Below are 27,755 nucleotides of genomic sequence, written 5' to 3'. Positions count from 1 at the left end.
ATAAGAGACAGGTTCGTGCCCGGGCACCGGCCGCGGCTCTGCTTCCCATTCATTAAAATCTCAGTCTTGGCCTCGCTCAGGGGTAGGATGTGTTGTGGGAAGCCCAGCTGGCTAGAGGAGAATGCCTGCGGAGGCGGTCTCCTCCAGATGGATTGTTTTCGCCTTCAAGCATAAAAAAAAAGTGGAGTTATTTAAAATATGAATGAAGAACCCTAATTCTGCTTCGGCAGGGCGGCCTGAGTTGTGTGGGCAAACTTCGGAAGCAAGTAAGGGGATGTGAGCCGCTATTATTTTTTTTTTTTAACCTGAAACAAAGCATGAATATAACTTTAAATGTGTTTATTAATTCAAGGAATAACTTTAGCCTCAGAATGGAGATGAGTTAGGTAGAATTCAGTTAGGTTAGCGCAAGTGTTATTCTCATGTATGCCCTTGATGTAGAACTTATTGATACAGTGTGTAACATCTGTACTATTGCTCTGAAGACATTAAAAAAAAAAATGACTGCGCAGCAGTGGCCAAATACCCGATTGTGGTTACACATAAAAAAGCATACAGGTAAATTGTAAACTCGGTTTGCTGCTTCTTTTTCAGGTGGGTACTTTGTCATTCTCTTGTAACTTGTGTAGTGTGGTTGCAGTTTTTCTTGCAAGCTACTGTTTTAGTAAATAAAGCTAAGGGTTTTTTCTGTATGTTTTGATAGTGCATTAAACACTTGATATTAGTGATAGTTCAGAACTGAGTGGTGTGGAATGTCAGTTTTTAGAAGTCTTTATTGCTGTTTAAGACAATGGAAATGATAAATAACATTTTTAAGATTTTCATATTTATAGAAATAGCAATTGCATTAAACAAATTAAATTTGTTTCCTTAGAAATCCAGACAAATTAATCTCAAGTCCACAAAGACCATGCTTTGCTGTGTTTCAGAATTCTTGGATGTTCCATGATATTGTATTGTTTAGCTCTGATATATTTGAACCCTGTAATGATACACTGCGGAGGCAGGACCCTTGTCTAGTGGGAAGAATTTGTTACAACCAGCGTTTACTCTTTTGATTATTTTTTTCCTCTTTTTCCCCCCTCTTTTTATTTCTATTCCCCATGCTTTTCAGCACAAAGTTCAGTTTCACTTTCCTGACTCTAAAGTTGAAGTAGTGGCTCTTTCCTACGAGATGTTGAAAGAGTGAAAACATAGTGTGAAATGTTTAAATATTGTGGTAATGAGAATGATCAAGTGCAGTCAATTACATTTTATTTGGAAGACTTCTGGGAGTAGAAAGAAAGTAAGCAACTCCCAGGTAATACGGGAACTAGTGTTGGTGCTGGGGAGTTGTGCTGCAGCCATGCCAGAGATGATCCTGGTGACCACAGCGTATTTCTCTGTGATCTGGGAGGCTTAGGAGTTTAGATGTAGTACCTTGCAGCAGCTGGGCACGTGTATTCACACTCTAGCATGTGTAACCTCATTGACTTTCAAAGCTTTAGGGAGCAGTGCAGTGTCTTTGCTGGGGTCAGCATAGGTCTGATGTGGCCAAAGGCAGCGTACACAGCCGGGCTGGGCTGTGCCTGGCTGGAGCCAGTGGCTGGCTCTTCATCTTCACCCCTGCCCCAGGAACTAGAGTCTGGGCAGCAGCAGTTGTGTTTTGGTACTTTGTCAGAGAAGAGCTTGTTTGTTCCAGCTCGTTACTGCACACGAGTGGCTCTGTTGTTAGTTTGACGCAGTCTCAAAAACCTAAGGCTGAGGGCTTGAGCTGCCTCTGTGGCCAGTAGTGGAGATCTGACAGTTTATCCAAAGTGCATGTGTGTACCATGATAAAACCCTTAGTTGTATGATAGGAGAGGAAGCACATCACTATTTAACCCAGGATAGTCTCTGTGTTTTTCTTACTATCCTTTGTCATTCATAAGGTATTTCTTCTTTAATTGCACAATGTGATTTCCTTCTTAATCCTGCCCTGCAGTTAAAATGCTAACTTTAGCAAAATTAAGATCATCTCTATGAAGAGATACTTCATTGTCTCCCAAAGATGAAACTGAATTGAGAAATGCATTCTTACATAAGTACCTGCTGGATAATGATGTTCCTGACCACCTCTTGTATTCATTTTTCATTTATACTCAACAAGAACAGGTATTTGATGTATGTCTTTGAATGAGAATGATTTGATGAAACCCATCACTAAAAGAGGAAGAAAAAAAAAAAAGCTTTGATACCTTTTCACTCTGAAGTTGTCAAGACTCAGATGGCAAGAGATGCTTCATCCCTCATATAAAAGGTGACTCTGTGGCTTGGGGCAAAGTGCTGTTTGGCGTTTCTTTTGAAGAGTTGAAAAGGCAGGCTGTGCAGACACCCTTCCTGAGTCAGACTCTTGGTGATTTGCCCTGACTAAAGATTTAATTGTAGCTGTGCAGGTTTCATAACTATTTTAGTGGAGTGATGTATGCAGTTCTTTTGTTTTGAAGGACGAAATAGTAATGCAACGTTGTATTTATTATACTGTGATATACATATTTCTTTTTTTACTTCTAATATTGGTTGCATGTTTGAAATAGTTGTTACTCCTTCAGAATAACTGATTGGATTAGAACACATGTAGTGCCTTCCATATAGCTTTTGTTGTGTGTAAAGACACTTTTTTTTTTTCATTAAGGTATGAAAAATGAGGTTGCATTCATGGATTTAAAAGAATCAATTACAGTTGAGTAAGTTTAGTGAAGAAGTTCTAAAACTGTCCATGTTATTAAATGTTTGTTCCCTTAAGTAGAACAGAATTCTAACTGGTTAGTTCTGCAGTCTTCAGAAATGTACTCCTTTGTCTATCATCTGAAGCATAGCTTTAAAATATGAATATAGAATATCATTCTGGTGTTAACGATCTGATCAACTGAGAGAAAGCTGAGAGGAGTAGTCTACTAAATCTGTATGAAGCTGACCTGCTAATTCAAGTAACAAGGTAAAGTGGATGCAAACAAGCCTAGTGGAACGGGGCGTTGCCATTCATTTTCTATAAAATTATAGAAGTGCCTTTAAAAGAAGATTTAAAATAATGTTCTTAATGTCTGTTGTTTGTTTTTTGTTGTTGTTGTTTTTTGTTTTTTTTTTTTTAAATGGAGAACTCTTACGTTAGAAAAATAGGAACTACAAGTTTTACTGTGCAAATTCCACTCCGATTTTGAGGAAAGAAGGGCATTTGATTTTATACTAAGAAAAGTGGTTATGAAAAACTGTTTAGTTACTGTGAGTTCAAACTCAATTTTAATTTAAGGCTTCTACTTCTTGGTACACTTAATATAATTGGTTAGAGAAGAGTGAAGGCTTAGAAAGCATTAGTGCATTAGAAATGTTGGTAATTTGGTACAGAAATCTGTGAAATGTAGGTAACATTTGTGTAGTGAGTACCTGGGTTTTTTTACTTGTTGCATGGTTTGTTAACCTCCTATATATCAAGTTACTAGTTTTCGGAAATGTGTAGACTGGGAATAATACAGTTGTTCTGACATGTACAATTAGAAAGGGATTTTAGAAGCAAAGAAGTTTTGACTAGACTATTTCTAAGATGAGATGAAGAGTGGTACTTTGCATTAAAGTATCATTGGTATGCTGAAATTGCATACTACAGTAATCTGTATTTTTAAATCATGCTGTGTACAGTTGGTAATAACTGGTTTGGAGGTAAGTGTTACTGGATTGTAATTTTGTCATTTGTTTTGGTTTGGCTAAGAAGATGTTATTGAATTTGATTTTGTTTTGTAGCAGTGGAGATAGTTAACTTGCTTTACTTAGATCTGTGTGTTCACAGAAGAAATCATGCTTATGACTTTAGAGAAATAAATGGTTTAGTGTGATAACTCAATTTAGCACCTGAAAACAGCATGACATTTCTCAGTCTTGCATCACTGCTACTAAAATTAAAACCGGAGAAGTTTTGTGTATCATGAATAAAAGTTAAATAAGGCTTTTTGCTATGATGACAAAATAATAAAACTTTAGTTTTATAAGTGAATCGTGTTTGTGTAAGATGTGGGACATAGTGAAATGTTTATTTTCAGAGATTTCTTTGCTATCAGATCTGTTTTAAAAAATGGAGGTTGTAGCAGATTTGCAAGTGTCCAAAGCTGTGTCTGTTTGGATGTGACACAGAAGTTCCACTTTCATCTTAGCCTCTTGGTGGTTATTTTATGTGCTATCTTCAGTGGTTAAATTGTAAGACCTGCAGATGCAGCAGGAGATTACAAGAGTTTCCTTCCAACAGGTGTCATGTTAGAAGTTGATTAGGGAGAATTTAAAACTGAGGGCAAGCAAAACACATTAAACAAAATTGAATGGGTTGAGAAAGAGGTAAGGAAAGAAAAAGTAGTCAAATTGCAAAGATTAGCAAGACGGAAATTTTGTGGGGTGTATTTCCAAATGAAAAAAAAATTATGAATCAAGAAAGTGGGAAGGTAATGGTCTTAGCCTGGGTAGAGTGGCCTCATATGTGAAGGCAGTTGGTGCCTTGCTGTTCATAGGTCACAAATTCAGAACCATGTGCATTTGAAAGACAGCAAAATCATCTCAGCCTTTAGGAAGCTGCTGTAGTCTGCACAGTAAGAAGTGGATGGTGCAGAGCTTTGCTGAAGTAGAGGTGGTAAATCATCCAAGAATGTAGAGGTTAAAGTAAGTTATGGAGCTCACATTTATGAAAACTTTAAGGGCAGCATTGCTAAGGAATGAATTGTTAGTTAGGGTAGCTGTATGTAGAGTTTATTAACGGTACAATCTCTGAAAATTGACTCATCTATCTAGAGAGTTGCTGTTTACACAGTATTCTTTTGTACCTTTCCTTATGGTCTTAGGAGGGGAAAAGGCAAAAAGAAAAACCCATGACAGCTGAATAGAACAGATATATTAGCCCAGATGTTACAGCACATTAGGATGGGCTCTGGCTTCTAGTTTGGAACGTGTCGATGCTTCGCCAGTCTGGTATAGGCTGAAGAGTGTCCACACTAATCTGTGCAACCTGATCTATGTATTTCATTGAATTAATATTTAAACTTAATAGTTGAAAATAAGACTTGAAAGCAGATCTTGCTCAACTTTTTTTATTTGAGTGTTTGTTGGTAGACACACTAAGTTGTTTTTTCTGCTGGGGAAACTGTAGTTGTGTCTAGTAAAACAGTGTAATCTGATTACAGTTTTTAAACCACTAAACTTGTTTTACCACACCACTGCAAATACAGTTAAGAATGTTGGCTATTTATGTTTTATATATATAGTTATATGTGCTGCATGGAGTACGCAGAGCTTCTCAGCTTCAGGTTCTTGTGATAAAACAGGTGAAGTTCTGAACTGAAAATTACTGCTGTTGTCTGGCTTGTTTCTGCTGCTGTTAAGTGAAGTACCTTTGAGACTGTTTTCATGAGGATGTGTGTTGGTGAAGTAGTAATTGACAGAATGTTTTAACTGGCATTTGAATTATATGGAATAGAACTTCTCTAGTCTGAGTGAATACTTTGATTTCTGAGTTAAGGCCTGTTAATGCTTAGAGTTTGTGAAGCAGAACATTCCCTGTGCTAGAGTTGTTCTGTAGATAAACTGGGAACTGATGGTTTGAATCCAGTCTGGGATTATATTGGTATTGTATTTAAAGTATCCAATTGCCACTAAATTTACTTTTCCTTTTTTTCTTTTTTTGCAGGCTGGAGCTCTTGATTTATTGAAGGAGCTTAAGAATATTCCCATGACCCTTGAATTGTTACAGGTACGATTTTCTTATTGTTGTTATATTGCAAATATTAACTTCATAATGATGAAAGTGAAGCCAGCAAATTTGGAATGCAATTGCACTATTAAAGTAGATCCCTATGTAGAAACTCCTTGTAAGAATCAGTGTTATTATAGGGTAACTAATCTTATTTCACTTTGATTTAGGTCACTTATCTTAAGTGTTTTCTTCCAGTAGCTAGCTCTTAAAGCTTAGCTTTCTAAGTTGAAAATAGTGAATTTTGTTGTGGACGAAGGGGAAGACCTGCTTATAAACTTACCTTACATACAGTCTTAGGTTCTTACTAACACAAATGTGATGCGTTTCCTTCCTTCTAAAGGAGAACGCACCCAGTTACTGCTAATACTTTCTTATGTAGTTAGTTCTGGTTTGGGATTAAGTGAGGAGTAGCATAGTTCATACCTTCAGGTGAGTTGTATTTGACAATTTCCTTCCCCCACCCCCCACCCCTGTAACTCCGAGTAGTGAATTTCTTGAGGTAATTGTACTCTTCCTCAACATTTACTCCCCTGGACAGAAGTGATGTTGTGATACAATCTTTCTCACTTGCATGCATGCTTTCTCTAATTTTACTTGTCTCTACATCTCTAACATAGAGTTTATCATGTAATTCCTCGATGAACAACTTTTGTTCCAAAATAGCTAGTTATTTCCTATCTCTGAAAATTTTCAAATGGCAGAAGTAAATGTAAGACCTGATTTGCTCTGATAGCCACTTAAATTGGAAGAGACTGAAAAGTAACTTTTTTCAAAGTGACAATTAATGGTCATACAGAATTAGCTATAAAGTTCAAATCTTAAGTGTCAGTAGAAATGTCATTCTTGATGTATGCATCCTAAATATTTGCAGAATGTATGTGCTATGTTATTGCTAATACTGTTTGTGACAGAAAACAGGATTTTGAAAGTGTTACCTTAATGCATGAATGAGCATGGCTGATTTGATGCTGCAACCTTCTCCCCTATGTCCAACCTCCTTCCTTAAAAAAAAGCCTGAACCAAAACCTCTCTTCAAGCCCCACACAAAACAAAAACAACATCCAGAAAAACCCTCTGTTAACCTGATTCTTCTGAGTTTCTTTGTGCAGGTCTTAATACAGAGTATTTGTGCCATAATGTTTTTTGCCTTTGGAATAAAAAATATATCTGCCTGTGCTCTAGAAATTCTATAAATGCTGCTATGCAAACCTGTTCTGCTTAGTGAGAAGAATGAGATTAGAAGAAGTTTTACAGAGAAGAGCAAAACAATTTTAGCCTTCAACTGTGAGGATTTGGAGAATGTACAAGTAGATAACATTATTTTCCTAGTTGCAACAAAAACCTTAATGAAGTTATCAATAGAGAAGGACTCTTAATCTTGCTAAGTACAAACTCAGCTCTCTGCATTTTTGGGCACTTGTGTAATTCTGACTTAATCTATAATAGGGTTGCATATTAATTCTGTCCAGTTTTCTATCCTACTTGAAAGAAGTGTATTTATTCTCATCCATATGATGGGTGCCTGTACTTAGAGTGAAATAATATTTCCAGTAAAAGATTGGTTTTAATCTGTATTGGTGTGGGCACTGTATGAGTTTGTAAAGAAGAATTATCTGTGTTACAGTAGGTCTAAAGGGATCTGGTATTTTGGTGTACTCTTGCATAGCAGATTGACTGTAGATTAGTTAAGACGTTTTTCTTAAATATCCACTGCTGATTCAAAACAGTTCAATTGCATAAGGTTGCATTTAGCACCACGTTTAGACTCAAATTTACATTATATTTGTTGAGAGCCTTATAAATAGGTAAAGTCTGCCATAAATTTTCTGTTAGCCTCATTGCTTAAGCAATGGAGGACTTGGAGAACAGTTGAAATGCAAAGTAATCATATGCATTGCTCTGGTACTAGATCATTAGTGTGCTTATGTCAAAAAGGGTGATGATCAGGAGAAAGTGGGAGCACTAACTCCCTCTGTGTAGATTGAGGTATCTATTGATGTGTTTCAACTGATGAAACACAGGACACAAGTGAAAAGCGTATGTCCACACCCATGTTTAAGCAGTTTTAAAAGCTGGCTACGTTAAGAAAAGCACTGTTAGCTGATATGATTGTTCCATTAAAGAGAAATGACAATTTTTCCTGTAACATGACTGTTGCTTCAGTCTGAGCCGGTGAGGTCCCCTGAAAAATTTTACAGGTATGTGGAATAGGAAAGAGAGAGCGTTAGTAGTTTGGACTTGTGCTTGTATGGTTTTCACCTTTTTTTTTTTTTTTTTTTTTTTTTTTTTTTTTTTTTTTTTTTGGTCAGAGAAAGCTTGAAGTGGTTACAGACAATAATACAACTGTCATATCTAGCAAGTTTTATGGAAGCAAGCTGATCCTTGCTCAGCTAGGCAGGGAGCCAGTAGCCTTCCTCACACGTGATTTATCTGGTGGTCAGAATTGCAAATCTGTTTAGCAACCACTCAGTATTAAAGGCATCATATCTGTGGTGCTAATTGTGGGTAGCACACAGCTAAAGAGCAAGAGAGACAGTCTTTATTTTAATGAACAGGTTTTACTGGGAATTACACACACTGTGGAACTAGGCTGTGGTGTACAGTCTGTGTTAATGACTTCTTGCCAGTTCATTGGCGAGCCAGGGAGACCTTAGAACCTGAAGGTAGTTATTCAGGGGTTTGGTTTGGCTCTGCTTTGATCCAGGTGCTCACCAATTTGCTGTCCTCATATTCTCTTACAGTTTGAAGTTGGTAACACCTCTGCTTGCTTTAGTGGTTACTTTTCTTTCTGGACTGTGTTCCTTATGTTTTCTCATTTGGTCTGGCTTGGAGATCACCATATCACAGAATCGTCTAGGTTGGAAAGGGCCCTGGAGATCATCTAGTCCAACCGTTCACCTAGCACAGTTCCCACCTACAGCATATCCTTAAGCTCCAAATCGACCCTACCCTTGAACACCTCCAGGGATGGACACTCCACTACCTCCCTGGGCAGCCCATTCCAATGCCTAATAACCCGTTCTGGAAAGAAATGCTTCCTAGTATCTAGTTTGAACTTTCCCTGGCGCAACTTGAGGCTATTCCTTCTTGTCCTATTGCTTTCTACTAGTCTAAAGAGGCTCAAACCCAGTTCTCTGCAGCCTCCTTTCAGGTAGCTGCAGAGGGCGATGAGGTCTCCCCTCAGCCTCCTCTTCTCCAGACTAAACACCCCAGTTCCCTCAGCCGCTCCTCATATGACCTGTGCTCCAGACCCTGCACCAGCTTTGTTGCCCTTCTCTGGACACGCTTGAGTCATTCAATGTCCTTTTTGTAGTGAGGGGCCCAAAACTGAACACAGGAATCGAGGTGCGGCTTCACCAGTGCCGAGTACAGGGGTCAGATCCCTTCCCTGTCCCTGCTGGCCACGCTATTGCTGACACAAGCCAGGATGCCATTGGCCTTCTTGGCCCCCTGGACACACTGCTGGCTCCTGTTCAGCTGGCTGTCAATCAATACCCCTAGGTCCCTCTCTGACTGGCAGCTCTCCAGCCACTCCTCCCCAAGCCTGTAGCGCTGCTGGGGTTTGTTGTGGCCCAAGGGCAGCCCCCGGCATTTGGACTTATTGAAACTCCTCCAGTTGGCCTCGGCCCATGGCTCCAGCCTGTCCAGGTCTCTCTTCAGAGACTCCCTGCCCTCGAGCAGATCAACACTCCCACCCAACTTGGTGTCACCTACAAACTGACTGAGGGTGCACTTGATCCCCTTGTCTAGATCATCAATAAGGATGTTAAACAGGAGTGGCCCCAGAACCGAGCCCTGGGGGACACCACTTGTGACCGGCTGCCAGCTGGATTTAATTACATTTACCACAAGTCTCTGGGCCCAGTCATCCAGCCAGTTTTTAACCCAGTGAAGCGTGCGATTGTCCAAACCTCGAGCAGTCATTTTTGCTAGGAGAATGCTGTGGGAAATGGTGTCAAAAGCTTTGCTAAAGTCAAGGTAAATTACATCCACAGTCTTTCCCTCATCCAATGAGCAGGTTGCTCTGTCATAGAAGGAGATCAGGTTTGTCAGGCAGGACCTGCCTTTCATAAACCCATGCTGACTGTGCCTGAGCATCTGGTTGTCCCTCATGTGCTGCATGATGGTGTTTAGCTCCATCAGCTTCCTGGGCATCGAAGTCATGCTGACAGGCCTGTAATTTCCTGGATCATTCTTCTGACCCTTCTTATATATGGGCATCACATTGGTCAATTTCCAGTCAGTTGGGACCTCCCCGCTCAGCCGGGACTGCTGGTAAATGATGGAAAGTGGCCTGACACCCCAGACAGCTCCTTCAGCACCCTCGGGTGTATCCCGTCTGGTCCCATAGACTTGTGTATGTCTATGTGATGCAGCAGGGCACTGACTGTCTCCTGGATTGCAGGGGGTCGTTCTCCCAGTCTCTGTATTCTGGCTGAGGAGGCTGGATTTCATCAATACAACTAACCTTGCTATTAAAGACTGAGGCAAAGAAGGCATTAAACACCTGAGACTTCTCCTCATCACTTGTTACCAAATTTCCTCCTGCATCTAGCAGGGGCTCCATCCCCTGAACTTTCTTTTGCTACTGACATAAACTTTTCTTGTTATCCTTGATTACAGAGGCCATATTAATTTCCAGTTGGGCTTTAGCCCTTCTGATTTCCACCCTGCGTAGCCTCACAGTCTCTCTGCAATCACTGTGTGTGGCTAGCCCCTTCTTCCAAAGGCTGTAAACTCTCCTTTTCTCCTTGAGTTGTAGCCAAAACTCCCTGTTCAGCCAGGGTGGTCTTCTCTGGTGTCAGCTTCTCTTAGAGCACCTGGGGACCATCTGCTCCTGAGCCATTAACACTTCCTTCTTAAAGAGCACCCAGCCTTCCTGGGCCCCTATACCCTTCAGGACTGTCTCCCCAGGGATCCTTTCAAGCAGGTGCCTAAACAAGACAAAGTCAGCCCTTCTGAAGTCCAGGATGTCCGTCCTGCTTAGCTCTTTCCTGACCTCTCTGAGAATAGAGAACTCTATTTCATGATCGCTGTGCCCTAGTCGGCCTCCAACCTCCACATTGTCCAGCAGCCCTTCTTTGCTCACAAAGAGGAGATCCTGCAGGGCACCTTCTCTGGTCGGTTTACTCACCAGCTGCGTCAGGAAGTTGTCTCCCACACATTCTAGGAATCTCTGGTACTGGTCTTGTCCTGCTGTGTTGTATTTCCAGCAGATGTCTGGGAAGCTAAAGTCTCCCACAAGAACAAGGGCAAGTGAGATTCCACCTAAGTGCCTATAAAATATCTCATCCACCTCTCTGTCCTGGGTGGGTGGCCTATAGTAGACTCCTACTACAACATCTGCCCTGTTGGTCTTCCCCTTGATTCTAATGCAAAGACACTCAACCCTGTCTTCACTACACTTGTGCTCGAAGCAATCATAACAGTCCTTAACATACAGCGCCACCCCACCACCTCTGCTTCCCTGTCTGTCCCTCCTAAAGAGCTTGTAGCCATCAGTTGGCACACTCCAGTCATGGCAGACATCCCACCGTGTTTCTGTAATAGCAACAACATCATAATTTTCCTGTTTCATCATGGCTACAAGCTCCTCCTGTTTGTTACCCATGCTGTGTGCATCTGTATACATGCACTTCAGATGGGCCGATGCTTTGCCCCTTTCCCCCTTCAAATGTAGTTTAAAGCTCTGTCTATGAGCCCAGTTAACTCCTGCCCCAAAATCCCCTTCCCTCTCCGGGACAGGTGCATCCCGTCTAATGTCAAAAGATCAGGTGCCCTGTATACCAACCCATGATTGAAGAATCCAAAGCCCTGATGGTAACACTGGTCTTGGAGCCACCCATTCATCTGCTGAATTCTCCTGTAATCTTCCTCATCCATCCCCCCAACCAAAGCGATGAAGGAGAACACAATTTGTGCCCCTGACCCCTTAAGCAGTTTTCCCAAGGACCTGAAGTCTCTCTTCATTGCTTTAGGCCTTCTCCTGGTGATGTCATCACTACCTGCCTGAAAAAACAGGAGAGGGTAGTAATCCTTTGGTCTCACTAGGGTAGGGAGTGTTGCTGTGTCCTTGATGCGGGGCCCATGGAGGCAGCAGACTTACCTATGAAGCAGATCTGGTCTGCATATGGGGCCTTCGACACCCCTTAGAGTGGAGTCACCCACTACAATGACTCTTCTGGGGTTCTTTTCAGAGCTGGTTTTAATACCTGGTCTGAAGTGACCTGGCCTTGGTGGACCTTGGTCGTCTTTGTTTGTCTCATTTTCTTCCTCCTTCTCTTTGTTCAAAAGTTCCAGGGCCCCAAATCTATTGTGAAGGGGCACCATGGAGGGTGAGGGAGGTGGGGAGAGGATTTTCCTGCCTTCCCGAGCAGGGACCCGTTTCCAGCCTCTCTCGTCTCTTAGGGCCCCTCCTTCTGCCTGATAGCAAGAGGATGAAGGATTGTCTGCCTCTTTTGGAGCTTCCATTATCTCCTGTTGATTCAGGGGTTCAAGGGTGTTACTCCACCAGTCAATTTCCCATTCACACTCCCTAATACTTCTTAATCTCTCAACCTCTTCTTTGAGTTCTGCCACTAGGCTGAGCAGGTCATCCAGCTGATCGCAGCACACACATATGCTACTATATGCTTTGTTTCAGGTTCAGTCATAGGTTACTTATGCTAACAGTTGCTCATATCAACTGAAGGCTGCTTGGCCTACAGCTTGAATGCCTCGAGTGGAAACAACCGTTTTACACTCTCTCTGAGCCTCATTACTCTCAGAAAGCAGATTAAAAGTGCTCTAGAATTTGAAGTTGGGAGGAAGAATCCATTAAAAATGGCATTTTGGACAGTTTGAGGAAGGTTTTCATACACCTGCACACATGTGGAGTGGCACAGATATAAAGCAATTCCACAGGTTACACCGGGCTAGGCAAAAACACTGGAGTTTTTCCACTGAAAATGGTTCTCATGAGAACAGACTGAGGAAATTTCAAATGCTGACAGCTGGTTTGTGATTAAATCACAGTAATTTTGAGAATATAACTCTGATCTTTTGTGATTACCTGTGTCGTCTTGTAGACAAATAAACTGACCTCTCTTCAGGTGAGGCCAGATCAAGTGCTTTATAAAGCAAACAAATTAACTATGTTTATGTATTGTCTAAAGAAAGCTGGCAGTTTAGATAGCTACCATAATCTGTTTCTCGTGTATGATCAGAAGAAGAAATTAATTTATCCAATTAATTTCGAGTTTTACTTGAGCTTTTGTGTTCTACTTACCCAAGTAAGTCTGTAAGGTGGTGTCTTTTTGGTGATGAGAGTAGGCTATGGTTGTGCCCAGTTATCAATGGAGAGTTGGGTTTTTTGTAGATCCTTTTTTCTCATTCAGGCATGGTGAGTATTTTATGGAGTTCCAAGCATGTGTTATTCTTTCTTATCTGAACATAATGTTGAGGGTATGTTTTAAAAATGTCAAGAGAGGTGGCCAATCTGAGTGAGCAGAGTCCATCTCAAAACACTTTAGTTACAGGTGAGTAGCCATCTGTTTTAATCCAAAATATGTCTGTAGAGCTGATGCTCAGACCTGAAGTTATTTGATGTGTTTCCTTTGCTGAAATAGCTACTGAATATTTCAGTACATTTCCAGTCATTTAGCACATACATGGTGCCCCAAAAAGTGTTGTGTGGGTTGTGAGGAGTAATTTACAGGAACAAATCATTTCCATTTTTAGTGAGCCACAAAGATTTAAATTTTCCTTTAAAGGAGAAGGAAATTGACGATGAACTACTGTAAAAGTAAGTAGAATAATTTGTTAGTGAGTCCCATAAATAGAAAATGCAACAAAATTGGGCATTTTAAGAACAATTTAAAAAATGTCATCAATCAAAATACAAAATGATAATAAATTACTAATTTGTATTGTTAAACCCTTTTTCCTCTTGTGAAACTAAAAGTGTGGAAATGTTCTACTTGTTAGATTAACATGTTAGTAGTCTTCTAAAATGAAACTTCTGTTCTCTTGAGCTAAATTTACATACTCCATCTCCCTTAGTCTTAAAAGGAGTGAATTGTAAATTAATCTCCTTTTCAGTCTATAGGTGGCAGTAGCGCCAAAGGTTTAAACCCTGTTACTATCTTGGCCTTTTCAGAGAGGTAGCCTAGTTTTATTGTTTCTATCTAAAAGCAGAACACTATGTGCTTAAGATTTTAAAAAATCTCAGTATTGCCAGAATTATTAGGCACCTAAAACGTGATTGCTCCCAACTGATATTACAGCTTCTTCCATAGCCACTAAACAGGAATTCTAAGAGTATGAAGTCACTGAAGCAGTTGGCAAGCTTCTGATCACGCCAAAATATTAAGTGTTGTCATTACTTCACAGAAAAAAAAGGGTTTGAGGCTAGAACCTTTTTTAAAAACTGTATATAAAATTAAGATGTATGTCATTTTCACGTTGTGAGATGTTTTGAGTGTTGTACTTAGTTTAGGTAAGTAGTTTTGCAGAACTTTTTGAAATGCTTTTTGAGCAAAAATCTTCCAATTGACTCCTCTTAACACTCCTGACTGCCTATGTGCTGCCCCGCCCCCCCGATTCTGTGATGGAGAGAAATGGTAATACTGTTGTAGTTCTTTCTAACCGTCCATGTCAAAGTAAGTTTTGTAAAGGCTTGCAGCGTTACACCCTAGTATTCTTAATCTCCCCCCTCCCCCAAAAACTGAAGAGGAAAAAAAAAGATACTTCTTAAAAAAACAATGTCAAAGTACAATTTTATATATGTTTACTTGTTAAATTGTCTTCATGTCACCTTCTATAGTGTACATTTTTATTTCCCTTGCAGTCTACCAGAATTGGAATGTCAGTGAATGCGATACGCAAGCAAAGCACAGATGAAGAAGTTACATCTTTAGCAAAATCTCTTATCAAGTCTTGGAAGAAACTGTTAGGTATGAAGACATAAAGTTTCTTTCCCTGCTCTTGCATGTTTAAACTCTACACAATTTTGATGCAAATTCTTGACACCGCCTTCCTTTTGATGTATTTCTGCTCCTCTAAGTATTGAAACTTTCTGCACTGAAGTAGTTGTTTTTGACTATCACCAGTGCATTGCTGTGGAAGTGTGTTCAGAGAAAAAGTTTTATTTTTACTGGGTCTGGCAAGCAGTAGGAAGCCAGCTTCTGTGACATGACTCATTTCTGAAGTCTTACTGCCTGCTGTTGAGCTGGAGTGACTGTACTGCAGTACTAAGCACTAACGAACCTGTTCTTGACTGTTTCCTTTGTCAGATATAACAGGCACTCTGAAGAACTTGTGCAAAATCTCATGTAGTGTGGAGGCTTTGAAGTTTGGTTATAAAGTGATTTGTGGATAGAAAAAACAATAAAAAATTGACATTAAAAATCTGTTAGAACTTAAAAGTACTGAGAAGTAGATCTGTGCTTTCTAAAACCTTCATAATTTTAAACAACTTGCTAATTATTGAGTTAATACTTTTTAATTTCCCTTACAGCAGTGAGTACAGTTAACGAAACCTTTCTGTTAGCAGGGTTTTATTCAAGAGTATTTTGTAATACCTAACTTTAATGTATTTGAAAACACTAAAATCTCAAACTGTGTTCAGGTATTTTTGTTCATAAGCTGTATTGTACTCTGTTTTGTTTCTCTGTATCTAACTTTATGTAACGTAAAAATTCAGGAAGCTTAACGTTTTGAAATGGAAAATGGTTCATTTTCTACTGAATTAAGTATTTGCCATTCTGTCTAGAAAAATATGCTGACTGCCAGGAGGTGTTCAAGTCCTCTGGCATTTGAAGTCAGCCTCATTTTTATTAATCATGAAGTATTTTATCAGATACTTTACTTTCTTGTAGATAGTGTAGAAATTACTTTGTATCCATCTGACAGTACATTTATGTGGACATTGAAAATTTGTCACAGCTTTTAACTTCTAGTAAGAAGCAACAACCTTTACAGCAGACGTATTTCTTTAACCTACCTATAAAAAAAAAATAGATAATACTAATTAGGTTAGTTTTAGGGATTAAATTTAGGTAGATATGCTGATAAAAATACTTTTAAAATCATGATATTGATTTATAAATTACATGCTTGCTTTGTAAAAGTTCTGATTGGACTTCACTGATAAATAGTGAAAAACATGTATTGTTTATGTTTAAATTTCCACTTAGAACTTTTAAGTCCAGCTGTGTTGTATCCAATGCATAAAAGTGATAAGATACAGAAGTGGAGAAATCAACTTGCATATTGAGTTACTCTGAAGACTTCTAAAAGCAGCAGCAGGATTGAGTGATTTAACTCTCACGTTATTATCTAAATTTTTTTTTTAAAAGAACTATCAGAGGGTTTTTTTTTTCTAAAGTTCAGATTTTTGATACTGCAACTTAATCCAGGCAACAAAGTAGAAGAAATACTCCTTTTTCCTACAGAATTCTCAAATTTTGCAAGTGCCTTCAGATGCTGCTTTTTCTGGGGAGGAGCCTGACCCTTCTATATATTGCTGTCCTTTGAGCAAAGGAATTGTTATTTGTTAAGACAGTAAAAATAGTTTTCTGTCTTCTTTTTAACACAGTATCTTGTCAGTCAAACTTGCCTTACTATGCTGTTACTTACAGCTCTTGCCTTACTATGTTGTTAGTTATAGCTCTTGCCTTACTATGTTGTTACTTATAGCTGACTGATCTTTAAGTGTTCAAACACTGTGAAACATAAGGAGTATTATTTCTACCTGAGGACCAGACAGTGTTCATGCTGTAGAAGTCTGGAATAAGTCTGTAGTGCCTGATGGTCATGGCAGGTCAATCTGAGTGTAGGGTGCTGCTGAAAGGGGTGGTCCTGGCTTCCCTTCTGCACAGGTGCCTCCTTCCTCCCTCCTGTGCTGCAGCTCGTGCTCAAGTGGTTATCCAGGCAACCAGAGCTGGAAAGTATTTCTTTTGTTCATTTCTGGTTTAAATTTCAGCTTTGTCAGTTCTTTGGTCCAGCCTGTTTGTAGTTACTGTTCCCTGCACAGAAATTGATGCAGTAATGTACAGCTGGAGCATGGTGGATCTTCCCCTTTTGATGGCTTGCTACATTCAGATTGTTTTCAGACAGTTCAGAGAATCTACCTGAGGCTGCTTGCCTCAGGTGAAGTCAAATGTAAGGAACTGGAAAGTAGATAGCATGTATTTGACATTAGCGTAATTGAATACTTCCTTCTTGAGGCAGTGATATGTGACCTTTGTTCATGCAGTAATTTTTATTACAGGGCAGACATTGCATGCACATTATTGTCCCAGGTCTCGTATAGTTGTGGTTGTGCACTTACATAAAATCAAATTATTCCTGAAAATACAGCACTGTTTGTATTCAAAACTTTTAAGTGGTTAAATTCTCCTTGATTGTAATGTAAACCTTGTAATAAATCATACTAGGGCAGATGTTTCACTTCTCATTTCACTGCTTAGTAATTCATTAGAACTTAAAATCTTGTAATTGTGGAAGATAGGGTATCTGGGCTGTGTGAAATATGGGTGGGAATCTTACAAAGTACTCTTATTCTGTTTTATCATTAGTTTTGACTTTCTCAGAAGAATACGAAATACCATATGTTGAGCTGCTTGAGAAATCAGTTTCGATTATGCTGTTTATAGTGCATGTAAAATGGTATGGATCAAAGATGGCAACAGAAGCGGACAGCTGTTAATCGTACCAAGCATTGTACTCAGAGAGCTGAAGTCTTTGTGAGTTATTTTTATAAATGACATTTTGAATTTAGGCAAGTTTTCTTGACTGTTCAGGCTGCATGTACTATTTAAGTTCAGTGCTATTGGAACTTATCTTTTAAGAATGTATGGGAAACATGAGAAGAAATCAAAGTAAGGTTGTGAATCCTTAGATGTTTATGGCTTTTATAGCCATGCTAGGTTACCAGTGGCTTTTCAGGGGGGGTTGGAAGCTGCCCAGCAAAGGACTTGAGTGCTGAGTGAGCTACAGTGTAAGACTGCTTTCAGATGTTGCTGAAAGAATGTTAAACCACACAGCTGAGTTGGTCACAATTTACATACAGAAGCAAATTTGGGCCTCGGAATAAAATACTCTTCAGTTATAATACGGGATTTGGAAATAATGATTGTTTTGCCAAGTAGCTGAGTATACAGAGTATGCTATGAAGATAATGAACCTATGCATACCCATTTAGGTTATGAGGAGTGTTCCTTTATATTAAAAACAACAAATTCTGTAAGGAATTTAACGTTTGCCATCACAATACTTACTGAACTCTAAGAGTATACAGTGAAAAAGAACGTCCAGACCTCTATACTTAGCTCTAGTAAGTTTATGTACTGAACTGGAAGTGCAGAATGACTGGATGATAGTATTAACATCAAGTGCAAGTGTGATAATCTGTTGCCAGTATTAAAAACCAAGAACAGGTCCATGAACATTTGAAATGCCTATTTCAAAAAAGTGCATGTCTGAGTAATTTTATTTTTAAACAATATTTAAGTACTTAATATTGTCAAGAGATGGTAACACCAGCCGAACTTAACGGAAGTGTTCTACTCTGATCACTTTGTTCATACTATCCTTTGTTATTTTGAACCTGGGTTTGATTCTGTTGGAGCAAGCTGGCACAGTCTAGCACTATCTTACAGGTACGTTAACAGTGTCATTAGGTAAAGTTGTTCAAGGACATCCATCTAGTAACCTATTGGTCTTGTCCAAAAAATTGTTATTGACAAAAGTTCCTAAATTACAGTCTAATTGTATTTAAGAGTATTGTTTACGATTGATAAGAGTATGTGTCTTTAAGATATCAAGTAGAAACAAGTGCAAAAATAATTTCAGTAGTTTGATTTCCATATTAAGTATGAACTGTGGAAATCACCTCTGGTCAAATGTGTATTTGGAACTGTTCCATGTACTATTAGTAGATCTATAATTTGTTGGGATTATCAATAGAGAGATAATAATACATGATGCAAATTGTATCATACTGTATAGGAGAAAAAACATGTATAACAAAGAAGCTAGTGTTATGCTCTTCCATCACTTGTGATAAAATCTTTTAAAATGTCACAGTTTATGATTTTGTTGTTTATAGATTTTAGATGTTATTCCTCCCTATGCTGCTACTAGGAAAAAGCTTTTTGGATTTTACCTTCATGTTTTATTATGTCTTGCAGAGGACTTGCTGACAAGTGTAGCTTCTTGTGCATCCCAAGATTATTTCAGTCAGGGTTTGGAAAATGGGGCCTAAAGAATTATTAAATATGAAGGTCATTGTTAAATTAATGACTATGCCATCTGTTACCTGTTCTCATATCTCTTTATTTAAACTTTTTCTTTATTTAAACTGAATATTCAGGACACTTTCCAAGTTTTGGTGGCAATATCTGAATCGGTAACATATGATAACCCACTAAAGTAAATTCTCATGTGCTTCCAGGGAATAACTAGCTACCTCTCATTAACATTTCTGAAGAACTTACTTTAAAAATTTTGAAACTTAGTTAGACATAAATTAATAACACTAAATCTTTTTATTTTCTATTTTTTCTTGTTAGTTGCAAATGTCTTGTAATATAATTAAAATAATATACAATGAAGCTGTTAATGGCTTCTAACATTTGTATTAGTTATGTTATCACTGGCTATATATTACTATATTAAAAACTTTGTTCTGGTAATGGATGACACTGTCATGTCATGTTTTATCCAGATAGATTATTTTACTGGAAGAGTTAGAGGTATCTTTCAAATTAATTGCAAGTCCCAGATAGAAACTGCAATGCAGTAGTCAGAATTAGATAGTCTTATTCCAATGGCTAATAGTCAATTCCTGTTACTAGCTTGTTCTTTGTATTTCAAAGAAACATTAACATAAACTAGCTTATATTGTTTAAAAAAAATCTTAACGATTTTTTTAGGGCCTTCTTCTGAAGCTGTGTAGCTAAAACTGTGAAGTTACAGTTTTCAGTCCTGAAATTGATGACAATTTTAATTTCTTTCTGAAAAAAAGTTTTGGTGAGTTTTAATAGCTGTACTAAGTTGAGAAAGTAATTGTACTCCTTTAAAGCAAATTGTAATTTATATTATGCAAATATTATGATGTTCTATAGACTTCCTGATGTGAATCACTTGCTCATTACAAATTTTAAATATCTTTCAGAGGGCCTTTTTTTCCATTTCATTAGAATTTCTGTGATTGGTTATAGTTCCCATTAGCTGTCATTCTTCCTTTGTGTTAGAGCCTGGCCATTGAATATAAAATAAGTTAATTAGTAAGAACTTTTAGTTTTTCAAGGATAATTTTTTTTCCTTTCCCCAGAGGGTAGTTGAAATGCTGTCTAGCAGGCTATTAATTGCGTTCTGTTCTTTTGTCAATACAGTATTTTAATAAAGTAAGGAATCCTTCCTAATATGTGAGTTTAAGAATACATACTGCTCGACATTGGATCACTTCTCGGTGCCTTCCAGTTTATAATACATAAGAGTGAATGACTTAAGAGAATATTTCAAAGAAACAGAAAATATTCTTTATTTTTAGATTTCTGAAACTGGATTAAACAAAAGCATATATAAACTCTAAGTGATTAAAGAAATTGTCATTTTGAAGACATTTACTGAAGATGATCCAGTTGTCTCAGCCACTGGAGTTTGACCTTGGCTTACTTGCATAAACTGGTCTGCAGGTGTAGGAAGAGCTGTGCTTTTACCTCTTGCTTTATCTCTGTGCCTCACTTATACCCTGCACTCTGTAACTGAAAGAAGCAATCAGTGTATTGGCAGGTGTTCTCAGGTGCCTGTCTTCTCTGGTGAAATAGTGCTGGGCTAAAGGGAAGTGTTTAATAAACTAAAACCATGTTGCAGCTATACAGTAGTGGTGTATTTGATGCCAAATAAGCATGAGATAGCCAGGTCAGCTCTGAACTTGACAAGTTGTGTGCCAGAAAAGAATGTGGAGGTAAATGGGCTGAAACAGAGCTCAACTCTAAGGCAGCTGTGCTGATTTGCAGAACTTGAACTGTACCCCAAGATAACTGCTTGATCTATCAGTTTGTCTTAAAGCCTGCGACAAAAGTGATCATGTAATTGAAAAAAAATGAGGGCAAATGAGATTACATGCACACTTAGAATCTTTTTAGACATTATATATCATGTAAACATTTGTTGTCATAGAGTAGTCATGTGAATATGCACAATAAAAATGGGATTTTTCTTTCTCTTGTATTGTTTGTTTCAGGTGTTCTGGCAAAGAACTTCTGTGATCCATTCAGTTTATAGCCTTGTTTGCTTTCTTAGTGAAATTACTTTTTTATAAATAATAATTGATAAATTTATTTTAGGATTTTTTTAATAACACCTTTATCTTATTAAAGACAGTCGGTCCAAGTGCATCAGCCATTGTGTTTAATTTTCCTTTTTTTCTGTAATGAAGCAATTTATCAAGAATTGAATAAAAAGTTACAACCAATGGGTGAGGAGCTCACTAAACTTTTAAGTTCTTGAAGGCTGGGCAAATATTCTGGAGAGGCATCTTTGTGTCTTGGTCTGGTTCTTATTGTTTGGTAGGCATCTTTTTTTTCTTTTTAGGTACAGCTGGAGAATGAATAGTAGATGGCTGCTTGGTCTTGTCCAGTATGGCTGTCTTTGGTCTCCTTCTATGGTGATGATGCTTTTTTTAAGGAAGTGATATTGATTTGATAAATTCCTTAAAAGTTAAGAAATGGAGCAAAATCCTGTTCAGTTTAATATATTTCCTGTGTAGCTTTAAATGTAAATCGTTCCTATTAAAAATAAGCCAGAACAGTAATTTTTCTACTCTCTAGGAAAGGAAAAAAGAGCTCAGTGCTTGAGTAAGAGACATGAATTTTTGTGTTCCATACCACCAAGTTCCCCTGAGAAATGTGGGAATGGGGCTTTTTGGGAAATGAGGATACTTTTAGATGCCTAAAGAAGGATTTGGATACATAGTTCAGGGCATTCAGATTTCCCTCCTTTTCTTGACCTTTTTTAGTCCTTTTTAATGTTCGTAATATATGCTTATCAAAATAATACAGTGTATGGATTTAGAAGTGTAATGGCAGCTTTATAAGGGCTTGGAGAGAGGAATTCACAAAATCTTAAGTGTCAGTGAGTGATGCCAATCTTGCTAGGTTCTCTCTGTAGGCAGTGGGGAGTCAGCCTTTCTAGAGAGCAAATCAAAGCAGGAGCTTCAATTAGGCACTCTGAATTCTTCTTTACAATAGAAGGGTATATGTGTTCTCGGTAGGTTAAAGTTAAATGTTGTGATTGCCCTTTTTAATAAAGGCTTTTGTCTCTTTTCTTTATAAAATCATCATTAAACATAGCCTATATGGGGAAGACATTCAAATATTTTTAAACAGCATGACAAATTATTTAAGGGCTATCACAGAAAACACTTTGTGTCTGGAAAACTCCTTCAAAAGCGTATGAAAATGATCTTTATATTTTTTGGCAACAATCATAGCTTTCACACCACAGTTTTGTTTGGTTTAGTCCTTTGGTGGAAGTCCTGTGAATATAATTAAAAAGAATGGCATGTATTTAGGAATTTACATTTAAAGCATGGAAGACAAACTCCAGAGACTTGATGCAGTAGTTTACAAGTTGTCTACCTCATGCAGCAGTGTTGGCAAAAACAAGTCATAAATGTCCATGTTTTCATCATATCTTCATTGCCAGTTTAAGCAGAAGCTGGATTTGACTCGAAGGATCTGAGATGTTGTCATATTTTCCATTTTCTGGGTTGTGGAGGGTGTTGTGTTGGGGAGTGGAAGGCTGTACTGCAAGAGAAGGTCAAAGCAGAGAGTGGGAGCTGATAGCATTTCCAACTGGTTCAGGAGAAATCATCAAAGATATTTTGCCACTGCTTTAAATTGGTTACTATTTCTGGGTAAAAGAGTTTCTCATGTTTTGTATTTCCAGATGGACCTTCAACTGATAAAGATTCTGAAGAAAAGAAAAAGGAGGCTGCGTCGTCCTCACAAAACAGCCCTGAAGCAAGAGAAGAAAGGTGCTTAATTCTCCATGACTACACAAATAATCTCTCTCAGTATAAATTAACATTAAACTCTTTGATCCAAATTTGTCATACTGGAGACAGCTTCCACGTTATTTTGTGAAATACAAGCTATTGTACAAAAAATGGTCTGTTAGGGAAGTTAATTGTGCTGCTGCTGACATGGGGGGAAAAAAAAAAAACCCACAAACCAAGCAAGCCACAGGGCAAGATATGGCCAGACAGTTATTGTTTAGTCCATCTGTCTCATTGGTCAAATACTCGTTATTCTCTCAATGCTAGCACTGAGCTTTGAGAACTGTAAAACAACTTTGTCACAGCTTTGTGGTAATTGCATGTGTTAGAGGTTTAGAAGATATTTTTGTCTGTTAGCTTTTATGTTTAATAAACAATCTCATTCAGCACTCCTTTTGGTAAATAAGATACATATTTTCAGAAAAAATGAGCTTATTAATGATACTGAAGGAGCTAAAAATATGTACAAAATAGTAACTGCAAGTCCATTTTTTCTGTACATTACTGGTTTTAATGAATCTGTTTCCAGCAGCCATTTTCAAATTGAAATTTAACCTGTAACCATTTGTCCTGATGCAAGCTGAAAACTTTTTGGTCTAGAGTTACATTGATTGTTTGTGACCATGGTACCACTTCAGTACAGTAAACAGACAATGCAATGTATTCACTGCAGAGTGAATATTAGTGTGATGTATCTTCACTGTTTCTTATTGTAAAGTTCCATGGGAGGGGAAAAAAAAGACTACATGTTAAGGTAGAGAATTGAGAACTGAAACTTATATGCAGTGTAATGGAATGAAATACAAGCTGTGTCTCTATTGTGTGGAATACCCTGGTGAATATTCTAAAAACACTTTTAAATTTATGTGAATTCAGTTAGTCTTAAAAAGGTGGCCTGTGTTATTTTTTTTTGGATTACCGTCAAAGGAATATAGCAAAAAGCCTGTGTTTTGCCCTGGAACAAAGTTATTTGAAGAGGGAGAAAAAACATTAATGTTAGTTTTCTTTTTGCCTTTTTTTAGCAGTTCAAGCAGCAATTCCAGCAGCAGGAAGGAGGAGGGTAGTGCTTCCTCAAATTCTTTCATCCCTTCTTTTCCCCGGGCTCCAAGCACTTCAGATTCTGTAAGAGTGAAATGTAGAGAAATGCTCTCTGCAGCTCTCAGGACGGGAGGTGAGCTTTGTAGCCTATATTTTCAAGTTTAACTATTTCCTTCTTCTCTATTTCAGTCCTTCCCGCTCCTGCCCGATAGGGTAGGATAAACCCTGTTTATGTCCATTTGTGTGTATATGTCCATAAGCCAATTCACCCACGTTGCAAGTAATGAGTAACCTTGACAGCATGGAAATGTATTGAAATACATTTTTTTTGTTGCTGATGATATGGGACATTTTGTGGCTTCTGTTTGTCTGATACATTGCCTGCAATGGAATTTCTTTTCAGGAAGCTTATTGCCTCCTTAATGCCTTATTTAAATATTTTTCTGGAAGCTGTTTTCTTGTCTTATCTCTTATTGAGTGTGCCAGTGTATACATGCCTGCCCTTTTTTACATCAGATCCTCTGGGACTTCAGATTTTGGTTTTTGAAGGCTGCCTTTCTGTTTTGATTTAATCTTGACATAATCCTAGTAAGAGTCTTGCATGCTCTATCTTCATGCCTCTTGGGCATCTGTAAATTCGTTGACTGTTTGGGGTTTTTTCTTTTTTCCCCCTCATGTACACTTCGGTGATAAATTGAATGACAGGCTAGATAAGGAGCAAACTATAAGTCAGACTCCTCAGAATGACCTGAATTTTTTTCTTGTGGGTCCTTCTCTTCTGCCAGAACTTATGACCCAGGTCCTGTTCCTCTTTTCTTAGCTTAGTGCAACCTGACCCAGTGTAAGCAGACTTCTGAATCATTCGGTTTTTAGCCTCTTCTCTCTTTTAGTCTTTCTTTTAATTCACATAAATTCAGATACAGACAGTAGTCAAAGCTGACTAAAGACTACGAGTTGGTGGTCATTGGATACATATTTTGTAGTTAGTTTTCCAGGGGCTTTTTTTGCTGTGTTACTTTCTACAGCACATATAAACTGATCATCCATGGGTTGAATGCCAATCTCAAAAAATAAGGTTGTTTTCTGGTTTTATGGCCTTCTGCATGAGATCGAAGGGGAAATGGTATTTGGATTACTCACTGAAGTACACCCATGTTAAATGAGAAGGAGGAAAACATACTGTATCTAATTTGTCCTAAGCTATCTTAGAAAGGCAGCTGTCTTTATGAGTAAGGGTTTTGGTCAGAAACAGTAAACAATTATCTTGGGCGTTTTATAAAGGTCGTGTTTCATTGTCTTAGATTGCTATAATTTATTTATTCTAATTTACATGTTTTATGATACATCTCGAATTTGCATTTTTAAAAACATCTAATAATATTGTTTCTGTTGCTTAATTACTATGTTTCTAAGGAAATCCTTGCATGCATGCAAAATGTTAATTGTTTTGCTTGTATTGTGTGGACTGAGAGAACTCATGAAACACAGTACAAAATGTTTTCATAATAGTCTGTTCTATGCATAGATATGCTGTGGAGATGAGTATTTGCCATGCCTGTTAGAATCTTTAAAATTTTTCCTTATATCAAAGTTTTTTGTCACTATTTCTGTTTGCAACTAAGGTAAGAATTTCTGGTTTTGTAAAAGATTTAGGGTTGTTCTATTTTTTTAAACTTCTGTTGCTCTTCACTTATTTTTGTTTTTCCCAGTAATAAAGTTATGAAAGGAGAAGAAGACAGTGAATTAAACTTTCCTATACAAAAGGGAAAAATCACTGTAGTTGTTCTGTAATTTGTTGAGTTTTTGGAGAGTTGAATGGGCTCTCAGGGATGTAGAACACAAAGATTGTCAGGTTGCTAATATTTCAATGCTTATTTTCCTCAGATGATTACATAGCCATTGGTGCTGATGAAGAAGAGTTGGGTTCTCAGATTGAAGAAGATATCCTTTGTTGTACATATATGTGCTCTAGAATGAGTGTTTTTTAAAAGCATTGATAATGTTTGATTAACTTGATCTATGTATTGAATAATTTTAATTTCATTTAAACAAATTAGCAAACTGTTCAACACATCGGTGTAGAAATTTAGTGTTTAAAACAACATAACCTAAATGATTTGCTTTAAAACATGTAGGAATGTGTAGGTGAGTGTGTGTGGGTTTGTTCTGTTCGGTATGTTTTCCTTGCAGCAGCAATCTTGTATCTTACTGCAGCATTCTGACATAAAATGCTGGGCTCTTCTGTGTTATTTTTAAATCTCTTCTTGTTAACAGTTTTAATCCTTTTTTAATGTCTTTATTTTCTGCAAGTTTATTTCTAAATGAATTTGTAGTTTTCAAAAGAGTTGTTCTGGTAGCATTGTTTGCATAATTACAAAGTGGAGGTCAGGGCTTTTTATTTTAGCTGGTGGGGGGCTATTAAAGAAAGAAGTAGTCTAAGCTTCATGATTCTAACTTGTAATGTCCTTTGGTAATTAGTCAGCCATAATTCCTGTTCAGGATTTTCCTGTTTCTCTTGCAAGTCTGTTTTAAAATTCTGTCAGTGAGCTGCCAGTGTTTGAATATTGGTTTAGAAATCAGTTAATCAAGATGAGGTTAAGGAACTAGACATAAATTTATGGGTGACTTTTTACAATTTCAATTGAGATCCTACTACCCAAAAATTTGCATTTCACTGACCGTGTGCTGAGCTATGATTAGGCTTCAGAAGGATGTGAAGTCTGCTGTGTTGAACAGGAAAGTAACTGTTGGTTGGGGTTGGGGGGTTGAACTTGATCAACAGTGAAGTACATTGTTTTGGAAGAGTCACCCCAAAAATTAATCCTTTAGAGTGCTCTGTTTCACTTGTTAATGTTTTGTTCCTTAAATCCAAAGCACCTATTTTTCAAGAATTAAAAAACACTGATATGAAATACAAAAATAGGGTACGAAGTAGAATAGCAAATCTCAAGGATGCAAAGAATCCTAATCTAAGGAAAAATGTGTTATGTGGGAACATTCCTCCTGACAAGTTTGCCAAAATGACAGCAGAGGTAAGTAAAACATAAGTCTTGAACTATTTTCTTACTGGACTTACATCCTGACTCGTATTTATTAGCCATAAAAAATTATATAAGCTGCCTGCATTTTTGAAAGACTGTGGCTTGCACAGTCTGAATTACAGGGCTGTTTTGGGGCAGAGGGAATGAAGGTTGTGTTTGCTAATGGTTCTTAAGTATCTGATTTTGTCTGTATGTCAGAAGGCAGGTAAGCTGTTGCATGTAAATTTCCTGAAACATGGTTTCTTGTGCAGTTTTTAAAAGGCCATGTCATAAATCAGTGAGTTATTTAAGTTTAGGAAGATGTAAATATGACTGGCTAGTGACTCCAAGCTGCTTTCCCATTCACCTTCCTGGATATATATATGTGTGTTAGCCTGTCTTGCAATTTATTTTTCAAATGCTAACCTCTGCTGTTTATACTCCTATGCAAGGTATAGCACTGTTGTTTTAAAGATCAGTCCCTCTCCTGTTGTCATTTCAGTTAATTTAAAGCTCATCTCTTGAATCTATCTCTTGAATACTTCAAGTGATTTTGAAGGAAACTTAACAATAAATAAAACCTTTTGAAGGAAGCGTAACAATAACAATAAATGTGATTTTTGAAGGAAATTTAACAACCATAAATGGTTGGAGAAAAGAGCTAAGAGAATTGCCCTTTAAATCAAATTAAATTTATGTTATTGAAAGGACATTTTGGACACTCAAATAGAAATTCCTGTTAAGATGCTCCCTGTCTTTACAAATCAAAATAAATCTAGGAAGTCAAGTAAAAAAATTAGATTTTTATGGCAGAGAAAAACAAAAGCACAGTTAACATCTGGCTTCGGTTTTGTAGTTCTGCTTGTACGTGTTGGATTCTAGCCCCCCCCCCCCCCCCCCCCCC

At 37.8% G+C, this 27,755-nt stretch overlaps 1 protein-coding gene across 2 annotated transcripts in view; it reads left to right on the top strand.

The window, feature by feature from the left end:
* The first annotated feature begins 5,669 nt into the window (after window positions 1-5,669).
* TCEA1 (transcription elongation factor A1) overlaps window positions 5,670-27,755 on the top strand; it is a 27,212-nt gene continuing 5,126 nt past the window's right edge. The window contains exons 1-6 of one of the 2 annotated variants that reach the window (XM_026842992.1): window positions 5,670-5,743; window positions 14,574-14,679; window positions 22,685-22,772; window positions 23,819-23,964; window positions 25,716-25,772; window positions 26,709-26,863. In XM_026842992.1, coding sequence (XP_026698793.1) covers window positions 5,723-5,743; window positions 14,574-14,679; window positions 22,685-22,772; window positions 23,819-23,964; window positions 25,716-25,772; window positions 26,709-26,863 — 573 coding nt within the window. In that variant the 5' untranslated portion in view covers window positions 5,670-5,722. Of the gene's footprint in view, window positions 5,744-14,573; window positions 14,680-22,684; window positions 22,773-23,815; window positions 23,965-25,715; window positions 25,773-26,708; window positions 26,864-27,755 lie in introns of both variants that reach the window. The other variant, XM_026842991.1, reaches the window with a different exon arrangement.

The sequence above is a fragment of the Athene cunicularia genome (genome assembly GCF_003259725.1).
Source record: "Athene cunicularia isolate RWA chromosome 2 unlocalized genomic scaffold, athCun1 chr2_part1, whole genome shotgun sequence".
Lineage (NCBI taxonomy): Eukaryota > Metazoa > Chordata > Aves > Strigiformes > Strigidae > Athene > Athene cunicularia.
The sequence above is the reverse complement of the archived record's forward strand: the minus strand, read 5'-3'. Positions and strand labels throughout refer to the sequence as shown.